General features: G+C 39.2%; 1 protein-coding gene across 1 annotated transcript in view; it reads right to left on the bottom strand.

The window, feature by feature from the left end:
• LOC134537684 (nose resistant to fluoxetine protein 6-like) overlaps positions 1-11,911 on the bottom strand; it is a 94,823-nt gene extending 82,912 nt beyond the window's left edge. The window contains exons 1-5 of the mRNA XM_063378398.1: positions 11,849-11,911; positions 10,773-10,989; positions 6,867-7,015; positions 2,738-2,937; positions 1,212-1,300 (exon numbers count right to left, since the gene is read on the bottom strand). Of these exons, the coding sequence (XP_063234468.1) occupies positions 1,212-1,300; positions 2,738-2,937; positions 6,867-7,015; positions 10,773-10,968 (634 nt within the window). The 5' untranslated portion in view covers positions 10,969-10,989; positions 11,849-11,911. The remainder of the gene's footprint in view (positions 1-1,211; positions 1,301-2,737; positions 2,938-6,866; positions 7,016-10,772; positions 10,990-11,848) is intronic.
• Between the last annotated feature and the right edge of the window lie 2,346 nt (positions 11,912-14,257).

Here is a 14,257-nt window from a genome sequence, read left to right as displayed (position 1 = left end):
GATGGCGGACATGACGTCATACTAGGTGAAGATATGTATACTTTGACATAAGTGGTGGGGGTCAGTCTGCCTGCGTCCACTGAGAGGGAAGGATCGGTAGCCATTTTTAATTTTTTTTGCACTCTTTGGGTTCGAACCGAGGACTCCGAGCTCCGTGTCGATAATGTTTGTTTTTTATAAATATTTTATTAAATTTATGTTATTTAAATTTTTTTATAATTTTTTCAAAAAAATTTTTTATTAAAATCGGATAATAAATAAAAAAGTTAAAGATGGCGGCCGTAACGGAAATTGCAACGGTGACGTCATCATCCAATATGGCGGAAAACAAAATGTCGGAATGTTCGAGAAAACAAAATGACATCATCCAAAATGGCGGATCCAAGATGGCGGATCCAAGATGGCCGCCGTGATCTACTTGTCCCGTTATGTTATGTCCCGTTACGCTGTGTTCCGTTACGTTGTGTCCCGTTACGCCGGCTGCACGCACGAAAAAGTGTCACGTTACGTACATTGTCACGTTACGCTCGTCCAAGATGGCCGCCGTGACGTCAAAATCCAAGATGGCGGAAAGGACACACAGCACCGCAGCCAGAAGCCAGTTTCAGGACCGGCTATTATATACTACTTTTATGACCTAGCATTTACCAGGCTTCAGTACCAGAGACAGAATAAACCGTAATCAGAACATTGTAGATCATGGTTGGAAACATTGTGTTTACAGAAACACTTGGATGGTACAAAAAACACATTAGATACTTGCCCATGTGTTGTGAGTATAGAAATTTGGTTCCTACAACCATACTTTTTCTCAGTGTGAGGTTATACTAGAAGAACGCAGCGGGAATGTAGCTAGTTCAGTGAAGCACTACTCGAATAAAAGCGTATACATTAATAGCAAGGTGTGGAAGGAAGTGCATTTACTATATTTTCCCGAAACTGCGAATCGTCTTGAAAAAAATATTTGGCATGGTTCTCAGTTTTCAAATCTCATGTGCTCGTATCCATTATTATTACAAATGTTTCTAAGCAGCAGATAAGAACACATAAAGTAATGAATATTGGATGAATTTAATTATGGGTTCTTGCTCCAGTTCTCGTCCCAACGTGAGTATTATTTAAACTTTCATAGAGCCTGCTCAGTGGTTTGCGTTTAAAACAGAATGAGTAATGCGAAGATGATATTTGGCAGTAGAAGAGTTGACACTGACCTTCGGTGTCCTTGGGGTCTGTCTTTTTCAGGTAGATGTCGTACCCCGTGCCGACGATCACTAGTGCGGCGATGATGGCCACCAAAGCTCTGAAAATTTTTTTAAGAGTTTTAAAAAATACTTAAATCTGCATCACTTTCGCTTGGTTGAATTTAAAAAATAAATTAATATTTCTTACAATAGTCTGGTTTATGTAGTCCGACCATATGGCCTAATGGTCAGAGAGGATTTTTCTTTAATTTATCATTATGATAAAATGTATCGTTGCTTATCAATCATCGTTCATTATTGTCAGGTTCATATTCTCAGTTTTTCGTGACGTCATTATTCTATCGCTTCTGAAGGAGAGAGCACGAAGCTATCTAAAAGAATAATAGTATTTATTTATATTTCATAAGAAGAATCATAAATTTGAATTTTTTGTACGAAAATTTTCCACTGTTTAGTGAAACCTCACCCATGAGACACAAGAGAGACGAGGGAATATAATAATCCGAACTTTCCCAAGCGACTATAGCGAAGCCTACCCATTACGGCTAGGTTTCACAACCCATTTTGTTTTTTTTTTCCATCATTATTTTCAAGGGCTATTTCTAAAATTTTAACTCAATATCTTTGTTATTCTGTTTTCAACAAATATTCGCTAAAAATTATATCATGGGGTAAAATGGTGAACAAGTATTCGTAATTAAATCAACATTAGAAGCATAAAAGGTTGTTGTATTTTTAGTAAGGCGACTTTTTACACCCCATTGAACATTACAGCCCCCTGAACATCTCTCTCCTCCTTAGCATTCTGATTACAATTTCTCTGAAAAGTTTTCTTCTCGCTCCTTAAAAACCTATTTTATTTGAAGTATCGTGGAACAATTATAAATGACGCAAAGGACGATTTTTGTTTATTATAGCTAATTGTTACTCAGCATGTAGGGCTATTAATGCATTTCTTGTGTAATGTAGCCATGCTGAACCAAATCAGTGGGTCATGACTGATACCTTCCCCAGTTTACTGCGTACTGTGATGAGCTCTCTGTCGGCGATACGTTAAATCAGTAAACTTCACTGTAAACCAGAGATTAAAGGGCGAGACTCACTGGAAAATTTAGTGGACCCTACTGGTGAAACAGTGGCGATCAAATACAGAAACAAACTGTAGGAATAGACTGCTTGGGGAGCGGAGCAGTTTAATAATCATGTTCTTATTCAATACTCATTGATATGAATTAGTTTCAACGAAACTGCAACCATATTTCATGGTATGTATCAATTTCAAAAAAAAAAAATATCAGGTAAATTCCAAAAACACGTATCAGTTTCAACAATTTCTCAAGACAAAATTAAATGATTATATATATATGTATAATCAGTTCACACTAAATTTCAATAAAATTTCATGTCACGGAGTACAGTTTAAAAAAAATTCTTAGTGAAATATAACAGGTAAGTATCTATTTTAAGATATTCTGTCAAGTTTCTCAGACGCGAAGTGCTTTGAACCAACTCTCGGTCAAGCAGCAGGCGCTCACAGGAAGGCGTAGTCCTGGGGGCGGTAGGGGCGGCTGTCGGAGCGGGCCGTGTGGCAGTCGTCTGGCCGCACCTGGACGGCGAGCCCCCCTCGCGGCCCCCGGGCCACCAGCAGGCGGCGCAGGTGCGCCTCCACGTCACTGGCCGAGCAGCTGGAGGGCACGCACAGTCCCACGCGGTACCTCGCCGCCGCCGCCCGGCCCTGCGCCCAACCAACCCACGGCTCTGCGGCTCTCAGTCTCGTGGCCATCGCCACGTGCGTAGTGGACTCCACTAGTTGCTCAGAACGGACCGGCTCATCACGGCCCGGCTGCACATCAACTACTGTTCTCGAAACACCGCTGTCGCCGGTACGCACTACACTTTTGATTGGGTATAGCACTACGAAAGAAATGCCTTCTTGGCCACGCGCCAATAATACCTGTTCCCTCCCCTACTTCCCCTCTTCCCGCCGCTTGCATCTCACACTCCACGTCATATGTAACGACTCGCCAGACGTTTCGCCCCGCACTATTCAGTAGAGCTGTAGCAAACCGTATGTATTCGTTACCGAGTAACGGGAGCGCCGTCTATATACGAGTAACGAAACGTCACACACGGCTGCATTTCGTTACTCGCATGTTTCGTATGTTTCACGCATGCGCGCGCATATTCGATGAATTTACGTTACAAAGAACGATGTTTGTTTATTAAATAAAGTATAATTTGGAAATTCGTCGTCCAAGTTTTTTTACGGTTTATTAAAGGTATTGTGTGTGTAGACAAAGTTTGAGATTGGAACAGAAACAACGTAAGAAAGTATTTTTTACAAATTAGAAATATGTATGTTTTTGTTTTTTATTATCGCGAATTTTCACGTTTTTTTATTATCTTAAAAGAGATAATATAATAAGGCCGCTCTAATGAGATTTCATTGTTTCTTGGTTAACAAAAACTGTTAATTATCAAATATTGTTAATTGTATATATTCTAATTATTATTATTTACGCGACGTCATACTGTACGCGTACGCAATACAAATCGATTCGTTGCATGTTATGCGGTATCAGAAGTAACGAGTAACGATACGATAGTAACGAGTAGGTACTGATTGTTATAGTAACGAATACATACGGGTACGTTTTTTTTCGTTACTTTTACACCTCTACTATTCAGACCCTCGCACAGTTTTTTTTTGTAGCGAAAAACCAACTTGTTTTTTTTTTTTTGTCGTTGAAAAACCGGTTATTCAGAGGAGCCAACCTCTGTAAGCGCAGTTGGATGAGTTAGAGGTGGGTTGTTACAGCAATTTTCGATATCTGTTCCATCCAACCTGATACTGATACAGTAATGTACCTAGTTACAAATATCTGATATTTTTGTATCAGAGAAGCAGTGGTCCCAGGAAGCGAAAAGGTATCAGCTTTCTCGTTACAGGGTACACATCCTCCGTGCCGTCATCACCAGCGTAAAAAGGTATCGGTGTCTCTGATAAATTATTTATCACGCCCGGTAATTCTCTACCTCTGTTACTCTCATGCCCGCCTGATACAGCCAGTATCAATCAGTTCAACATTTGCAGTTCGTCCTGGCCGTGTATTAATTACCACCATGTACATTGTTGCGGGCTGTCATGCTTTGTAGTTAGTATCTTTATAGTGAAATAAGGAATGGATAAGTGCAGGAAAAAGACTTCATTTGTGTGGAATTTTTTTACGGAAAATAATGAGTTTGCTAATTGTAATTTGTGTAAACAAAAACTGAGTTATAAATCATCATCGACTAATCTGAAGAAACATTTGAAACGTAAACATTGATATAGTATGCTCACTAATGTACGTATCTGTTTTTTTTATTTTAATTTTTGATAAAATCGTAATCTTTTAATGTATGGAAACACTAGTTACTAATGGTTTTCGGAAAAAAAAGTCCATATGTTGATTACATCTGTTATTAGTGTCAACTGAGAATTTATTTGCATTTTCATAGCTGTTAGGTGCACAAATATAAATATTATATCTTGTATTAATGTACTTTTTAATATTAAAATTTCATTAGTTTATTGAACGAGACTGTGCACGCACTGCGCACTGAGCGTACTTTGATGTGGGACAATAACCAAACGACTCGTAACAATTTCGCTTTGCGCCTCTCCTTCAACGCCTTCCCCTGCGCTTCCTCCCCTACATTATTTCCCTTCTTTATCCCTTATTCGTCGTTCCTGCTCCCTCCCCTTTCACAAGCTCCGCCCAAGTGACCGTCATCTGCGATCGGGTTCTGCGCACATTGGCCGTGGTGTTGTTCCAGGCGAATTCTGAACTGATACTAAAATACTTGATACTTTTCAAGTGTACTAGTTTGCCGTTCCTGATACAGGCGCGTATCAGTGCCAAAGTATCAGGTTTATACTTTTAGACCCACCTCTAGGATGAGTGCCTGCTCTCGGGATTGAGTCCCGGATTAGGTGTGGGTGTAAGTTTGTATCGTCTAAATTCGTCCAGAAATATTCCTAAGTTAATCATACAATGACAAATTAAAACTAAATGATTGCCTATAAAAATAAATAAAAGTGGTCCTGATCACTAACGCACAGCGCTCATGAAGCAAAGGTCGTGGGTTCAATCCTGTCACCCCGCCTCCTTCTAGATGATTCAGATTAATGAGCGATGAGTTGGTATTAAAGCATCAATAATCATATGATACCGTCACATTAAGCCCCTGTGTGTGATCGTACGACGTAAAAACGAGCAAACTGATGAAGTCAATCTGTGTACAATACAAAATTATTTTTGTCACTACAAAATATTTGGTAAGGTATTCATTGACAAGAATTTTATTTTGTGATGGCACAAATTTTTGTTGTTTTTTTTTTTTTTGTATTACGTTCTACTGAGTTAGGAAGCGCGCGCTTCACATAGTCCTGCATACTATAAGTGTTAGAGCCACAATTATTTCGCGTGTTCTTTTTTTCGCCGAGGCTAGACTGAACTGTGTATTAGCACATTGGCTGCTACCCCGGTGGAAATCCTTCCCTTGCCGGGACTTGATTGCTCGTGATTAGGTCGTCCAGGGTGTGAACCGTATGGCCAACTATCAAAGAAAAACGAAAGTATGTTATTTAAAGTCTACTTTGTTACCGAAGATATTTCAAACCGTCGGCAATTTTTTAGGATTAAATTTAAGAAACTTTCCCTAAATTTTGGAATTGTTCCCTCAAAAAATATAATTATTTTTTATTTTTTCTGATTTTGTTTTTTATTTTTGGGAGGGGGGGTATTGATTTGAGGGAATTTTAAAAAAAATGTAAATTTAATCAAATTTTGGCAAAACTTTGCAGTTTATGAAGTTCAATGTCAAAGGTCAAGTTTAAGATCATCCAAGATGGCTGCTGTGACATAACAATCCAATATGCAGTTGGTACCTCCGGCATTACTTTACGAACTCTGTTCCAGTATCGGCATTTATATAATACTAGTATAAACTTAAATAAATTATTAGGTACATTTATTTAAGGTAACTTTAGTTTGAAACTACTGGAGAAATAAACTTCAGGAAGAAATCAACCTTTTGGAATCTAATCAGCAGATTCACACACTGTTATATACTCAGCAACATTGATTTTGTAAAATATTGTATCATATCGCTATTAACTGCGATGTTGACAAATAGTTGCCCTGTATGCATTAAATTAAATTTAGCTTATTTGGTAGTGCATTTTATTTTAATTAAAGGTTTCTGGCGCTCAACATCGGTACAAATTTTGCTCACCGCAAACTGTGACGAATAAATAAATATATTTTAACAGATTTTGGCGAACAACTTTCAGGTCATGATGAATTTTAATAACTCAAGAGGTCATCTACGCTTAGGCATAAATTCTTGTAGCTTATATGGTAAGCCCTTACAAAAAATATTAGATGTGTATGCTTTGTCCTCGTTAACACATTTACTAACTTAAAAAAGATTTTTATTAGTTGGAGCAAAATGTACTAATACAACACAAATGACTCTTTACTTCAGAGCCTCTATACGTAGCGCTCTTGTAATCTAAATGACGACATGTCGAGGCCGCGTCCATTGGCGTGACAGTCTCGAGGGGCGTTAGAGATCAGTTGCCTCGACCCTGAAGCCACAGGCGGCACGTGAACTCACCTCGAGGCCGGCGGAGAGGAGGGCGGTGCAGTACTGGCCGCTGAAGCTGGCTCCGGGGCCGCGCACCGCCAGGCACTCGTCGTAGTCGCCCATGATGTCTCCGGAGCCGCGCATCAGCCCGGCCGGCGTCTTGCCCGAGGCGTCGTGCACTGGCAGGGGCACATCACTCGTCTGGCAGCGCCGCTCACCCCCACCCGCGGACTGTTACCCTCAAGATGGCGACCGCAACGTGCACCGAAACATCAAGCGATCAGCTACGTGCACAAACTGTTGGAAACCTGAACGACTTCAGCCCGTCACTTTACTCTACATCGTACAGTAGCTGTTGTTGTGCGGTGTTTTCCCATACAACATGCACCTTCCCGGAGCTCAGACTGTTACTGCGACCCAGCGTGCTGCAAACTGTACTGTGATCATAGCTATTGCGGGCCACGTGGTCCGTGTGTCAGAACCGAGCATCGAACCAAGGGCTCGCGAAGAGTTCTAGGCTGCTGAATACCGCCCACTACCTCTTGTTGTGAAATAAGATTTTATGTGTGGATGTCTGTGAAAAGGATGATACTGGGTTACTTCTAGTGTTGTTAAAACTTGTTTTTTTGGCGGGATCGTGGCAGGGATTCGAACCCACGTGATGCTGAGGGCAATGCGATGAATAAAGAAGTGGGAGGAAATAAATGAGCGAGATTTGGAAAAAAAAAAAAAAGTTTAAATCCCAGTGTGAGCTGTTTCAGTCAGCAAGGTGGCGAGTGGTAAGGACTTAACACTCACTGTGGAGTTGGGATCCCGTTCCGGCCGACCTGACCTCGGTATCTTACGGAGTGTCTCAGTATTTCCAGGAGAATGCTAGGATGGTGGCTTACGACAGGCCAAGGCTGATTCCCTCAGCAATAGCCAATCCCGTGCCGTTTCTCGCCGTATCTAACCCCTCACTGTCGACGAGCCTGTAACGCCAAGCTACTTCTAGAATGCGCACTCTAGAGAAGCATTGAGCACAGGAAGGAAAACAGAACAAACATGTAAAACAAAATTTCCCTAGTAGCAGTAATCGCACATCTACACTAGATGTTTAGGTTTAATCATCTGTAATTGACAACACTTTTGTGGATTCCTAACACAGTATTTAAGGTACTTCAAACAAGTTATTAATTTTCTGTAAAAAGGCCGTGGAGGATTGTGGGCACATCCACTTGTAATGAGTTTTACTGCGAAAATCGTTCTAACGTACTCAGCAGCGTTAAATCACATGTAAACATTTTCTTCCTTAATGAAGAAAATAAACTATGGCCAGTTGAATAAACCAAACAACAATTAACATAATATTGAAAAATGCACAAACTAATAAAAATTGGTACGCGTAAAAATAGCCCAATCTAAATCGAAATATATCCCAATGTACCAGGAAGTGCCATGTATCGTACATCCTACCAACTATATATTAAGGATGTTTTTTAACTAACAGTTAAAATTTTGTTACTTTGCAATATCTGTAGATATTGTCGAGTTAAAAAATGTAGAAACATTTGAGACAAAGAAGCAATCACTTAAATTTTTCAAACCATGAAATATATTTTGTTTCATTATAAAAGTTAGCACATGTATTAAATATTTTAGAAAGTCAAAACATATAAAAACAAATATTGCAACACTATAACACAGGGTGAGTCATTATTGGACATCTGACCCGTACTAAACCTGAATCTTTAGTTAGCTTTGAACTTATAAAACTGTATTTCAGTTTTGTTTGGCTCTAAACTATTATTATATATTACTGATTGTAAAACAATAAAAATCTGATAAGGCCTTGTTGAAGGAAATATTCTTAACTTCTTAAACTTAGTTTATATGCTATCCCTTTTCCACGTGGGATTTTGTAATGAGTTTTAATTTTTTGCGAAGACTTCACTGTCAATAAATTATCAAGTTCAAAGGAACCACATGTTGAAAACCGTGAACATGTTGAAGGATATGAGGATTAAACTTGAGGTTTATCGTTTGATTTCAACAGCAGGCTGAGACAAAACAAAGTAATTCAAATCCCACATGGATAATTGTTATAAAGGAAGGTAAATTACTATTATTTGGACTTTTCAACAACAATGCACCTCAAATAAATAAATAAAAATTCTTCATATTTCCGAGATGTACTCGGATGTTTGTAGCAGCTACAACAGTTTCCGACTTACGAGTTTCGTGTATCGTTGTAAACATGATAAACAGTCTCGAGGAAGGAAGGAAGGATGTTTCTGCAGGAAACATGTCAATTTTTTTTTTGTGAGGTCTTATTATTCAATACACGAAGATGGTTCTAGCAAGATCATGTTAACAGTAAGTACAGTCTTACGCTTTTTATTGCAGCACAGAGTCAGTGACGACCACTGTTGCCAGGTTTATACTACCCAGCTTGTTAACATTCAAAATCTTATATTGCATACCCTCTTTAATTGTAATAAGCTCAATATTTTTTAATTTTTATTTTTATACCATAAATTAGTGTCTATTGACAGTATAATCACAGTTGTAGTAATTCTTACTAGAATATAATTCAATGTTATACACCAACAATGACTATTTCACAGAAAAATATGTTTGTAGCAGTCGATCACTATCATTAACAAGGCATTCCATTAAATGATGAGCTGTTTTAAAGGGAAAAAATTTAATATTAAATGTTATAAAAATTTCTGACGTAAACATTTGAAACCAAAATGGCGTCTTTCAATTACGACTACTTATAAACAAAAGAAAGAGAATATAATCAGATGATCCTTTTGATTTAATACAACAGAAAAATGTATTTCCAAAATTTTCATTTCCAATATTAATTTACGAAATAATATGATGCAGATAAATTATTTTGATGCATTTAAACATTGTGTCTTAAACATTTTTGCTCTCTGGTGTACATCTGGCTACAATGCATACCGAAACAAGGACAGCGCTAATGGCAGAAATATTGCTTTGGCAAGAGAAAATAAGTGTCCATTTAAAGGTAAAATGCCATGTAAGGATGAGACGCCCTATAGTCATAATCAGAGGCGGATACAAAAGGGTAAAGAGGGGGGGGGGGGGGAAAGTGGCAAGTACATCTCCCTCTTCCCCAGAAGGGTTAAAGATGCGCTGGATAAAATTATTTCTGAATTAAATTTTTGGGTGGTTATTATTTAAAATCATTATCGAAGAAAAATACGTGATTATTAATACATTAGTCGGGATATATCTAGACTTATCTATTAGTGTCTGGATATTATGTCAATCAAGCTAAACATAAGTTGCTGAATTGTTGGGTGTTGTATAATTTGCTAGTGTCCTAATATTTTTTATATTTTTGTATAAGGTTAATAAAGCTCTAAATTATATATGACTGAAAAAATCGTATATACTTTAAATTAAGCCCCTCCAAATTGAATTTTTTCTTGTTCCTGCTATAGTTATAATTTCAAACTATTCATCCCAATTTTTTGGCATGTAAAAGTATAGGTATCTATATCTCCCAGACCTTATATACCTTTTTGCAACCACATATTGACTAACAGACTCTAGTCCGTAAGCGCCGCGAGGTAATAACTTCTTATTTCACGCGGGCGACTACAACTGTCATGATAACCACACCAGTTCACAAGTGCTGACTTCAACAAGTAGCCGAAGCTTAGTCCTATGCAATGTCACCTAAATAAATTTAGCACAAAAGCTTTATTGCAATCAGTACCTTCCAAAATATTTGAAATTGCAAGTCAGGGAGACCTAATCCCCTAAACGTTTAAAGAATTTACTGAGGAAGCTTCCTTCGTCTGCCAGTTTTATTGGGAGAGAAGTGGAAGGCGGTAGTCTTCCAGACACGAAGATTCCGTAGATTTACGAAGCTCTCTAGATAATAATTGGCGAGTCTGCGGCGAGCAGTGTACTCACTGCGGACGGCCCACTCCGTGCCATTGGCCAGCTCCTGGAGGAAGTCTCCGCCGTGGCCCTTGCACTGCAAGGACACGTTCCCGAGGGCCAAGGGCTCCCGCAGGACCCGCTCCAGGACTGCAGGGACGTCGGGCGCCGCCCCCTCGCCGCCGCCGAGCGCCAGCGCCGCCCCCAGCACCGCTCCCAGCAGTAGCATCTTCCCGACGAGCGCCGACACCTAGGGCACGGCGTGTTTTATCGAGCACAGCGCCGGGGGCGGGGGACTTCGACAACAACACCGCCTTCGAGCGGGACAGAGGCGCCTCGTTAGGGAACCAGAGCGCGTGGCCTCGGAGGAGCCTGGGACAACTTCCTGGTACGGGCACACTACACCCGGCCCCGAGGTACAATAGCCGTCCAACGTGTTCGCGACGCGTGATGTTCGAGGATGAACAAACACCTCGAAGATTACAATCTTCCGTCGCAAACGATGCGACTGTCTTTGGGAAGTTTCTCCAGCACGAAGAAAGTTGTCTTCAATACAACCACGCAATACAATTTCATTTGCACGTGATACTGCATTGCGTATGTAGTAATAGGCTAGAAAACTAGTCAGTTAGAAAAGTTTAATCAACAGTCTTACAGTATGTTCTGGTCAAAACACAACACTTCCGTACAAGACACTTAAAGTGGTATAGACAGTTCAATGTATATAAAATGCTTAAATAGAGATAAGCTGCATAACATTTGCCTTTGAAGTAATTCAGTGCATGTTCAGTGGAGGTAGAAAGAAAATTTGAACTAGGAAACTCCAATTTTGACATATATTTGCATTTTAACTTGGCGAATACTATAGAGGAACAATAGGAAAATATTTTAGGGGGAAATTTTGTTCAAAATAAAGTAGCCTACATTGTTTGACATTTTGGGATACTATTGAAATTCTTGAGTCCCGCAAAACCCAAAGATTTGAATTCGTTCCATTTAATTCACGTGCAAATGTCTCTTCCGTCCGAGTAGATTATGTCCTCCCAAGTGAATTCTTCTGTTGATAAAACTGTTATAAAAACTAAATGGAGTACATGTGCCGTGCCTACCCTTCAGCTATGGCTACAGCCCGTGGTACTGTAGCGCCGTTGGCGCTGTCATATCTCCAGTTGGTCCGACCAGCCAGTCGCTACTGAAACGCCGACTGCATACCACTTGTTTAAGTAATGTTCGCAGCCGGCCGGCGGAGTGAAGCTGGGAGGTGCACCGGACAGTTAAGGAAAAAAGACAAGCAAGGTGAGCAGGATTTATTCATCTTCTTTGCGAACGTTTTCCTCGTGAGTGCTTTCGCGGAAAGAGGGGAACCACCGCGCTGCGGTGAGTTGCCTCAATCCAGTGTTGATTGAGGAAAGTGTGCTCACAATAATTGACACTTTCACGTGGGGGTTTAAAAAAAAAAAAAAAAAAAAAAAAAAAAAGCGAGAGGGTCATATCTAAATAATAATAAGCTCGTGTATCAATCATGAAAATTTATTTTTAAGTGAAACTCCTGTACAGCCGGTAGGGTAGTTAGAGGTGGTGACGTCATCAGAGCGTAAAAAAAATTAATACTCAAAGAGCGACGAAAAGTGCAACTATCAGGAATGGGGTGCTCGATATTATGCTTGCGTTATAGCACACTTGCATAGTAGTATAGAAAAAGGGCTACTGGGACATGGCGCCGGCGCGTGGAGACGGGAGGCGACCGCCATATTGGATTATGACGTCAAGGCGGCCATTTAGGATGACCTTGACCTTTGACCTTCAAAAATTGCCAAAAATTCGCCAAAATCCGCCAAAATTTCCACTTTTTTGGGGGAAAAATTCCGCTAAAAATCCTAAAAAAAAAAAAAAAAAAAAAAATCGACAGTTCAAAGATTAGGAGTTCGAAAACTTCAAAATACTTTTTACCTTAGAAAGAACACAAATTTCTAAAATAGGCTTGAGAATCCATGTATACAGCCTCCAATAAGCCTCTGACGTCATCTAGGATTATGACGTCACTGTTGCAATTTCCGTTCCGGCCGCCATCTTAAAAATTCGTAATTTTTATGTTAGAAAGTCGGGAAAAATTTTTAAATTCCTAAAAAAATGTAATATATCGAATTTAATAAAAAATTTTAATTAAAATAATTTTAAAAAATTATATTTAAAAACGTACACTTATGCTATGGAGTTCGAAATCCTTGGTTCGAACCTGGCGAAAGCAAAAAATAAAAAAATTGTAACCGATCCTTCCTCCACGGAAGCCGCCGGCAGACTGACCTCCCATCACTCATGTCAAAGTGTATATATATAAATATATATATCAACAGCTAGTATTAAGTCATGTCCACCATCTTGAAAATCCGTAATTTCAATTCTAGAAAATCGGGAAAAATTTTAAAATTTATAAAAAATTAATTAAATTTTAATAAAAAGTCTTTAAAAACACTGTTGCACATATCATTATGCCCACCATCTTAATTCTATAAATTTTGCATGTTTCGTTATGCCCACCATCTTGGATGACTTTGGTGTCACCATTACACTTTACATTACGTCCGCCACTTTTCGTTACGACCACCATCTTGAAAAACCGCAATTTTATGCTAGAAAATCGGGAAAAAATTCAAAAATTATAAAAAACATTAATTAATAAAAATTTCATAAAATAATGTTTTTAAAACGCACTTATGCCTTCAAGTCCTCGGTTCGAACCTGGTAAGAGCAAAAATAAAAAAAAATCGTCGACAGATCCTTTCTCTATGGTAGCCGCCGGCAGACTGCCCTCCCACCATTAAGGCCAAGATATGTATCATCAGCTAGTATGACGTCACGTCTGCCATTTTGTTTTCTTCTGCTGGAAGCCACCTAATTGTTTTCGACTACTAGAGTACACCACCATTATGTTAGATTAATTTTTACCCACTAGAGTGAAGCAATAATTTATTATTACTGTGGCACCCATCATGTTGACATTTGGACACCATCTTGGAATTGTGTATATATCTAGCTAGAAATTCGGGGAAAATTCCAAAATTGTAATGGCACCGGCGCCATGTCCCAGTAGCCCCTTTTTTATACTACTTTGCATGTTTGTGAGCATGCATACTTGTTCACTTGAATATGTGCGCGATCGCATACTTGCATATTTTCGCATCTGTATACCTGCTCACTTGAATACTTGCACACATTCTAATACATTATTATACCTCTAACTGAGAAGTTTCACTCCTAACGCGCGTGGTAGCCTCATACACTTTTTTTTTATTTACTTCATTGTGATGAGTGTTAGTCAATTGATGATGCTAAGTGCATCCAAGCGCATTAATTTTAAAAACAAACACAGCAATGCAGGCAGTTAGAACTTACATAAAGACAAACATAAAACAAAACAAAATGGTAAAACGCTATAGGCGTATGAATATCGCAGGTAGGCTATGCAAACTTACAAATAACGCATATGGCGAGATACCTGCGTGGTTCCGCAAGTACGT

This window comes from Bacillus rossius, chromosome 1 (genome assembly GCF_032445375.1).
Source record: "Bacillus rossius redtenbacheri isolate Brsri chromosome 1, Brsri_v3, whole genome shotgun sequence".
NCBI lineage: Eukaryota > Metazoa > Arthropoda > Insecta > Phasmatodea > Bacillidae > Bacillus > Bacillus rossius.
This window is presented reverse-complemented; position numbering and strand designations above follow the sequence as displayed.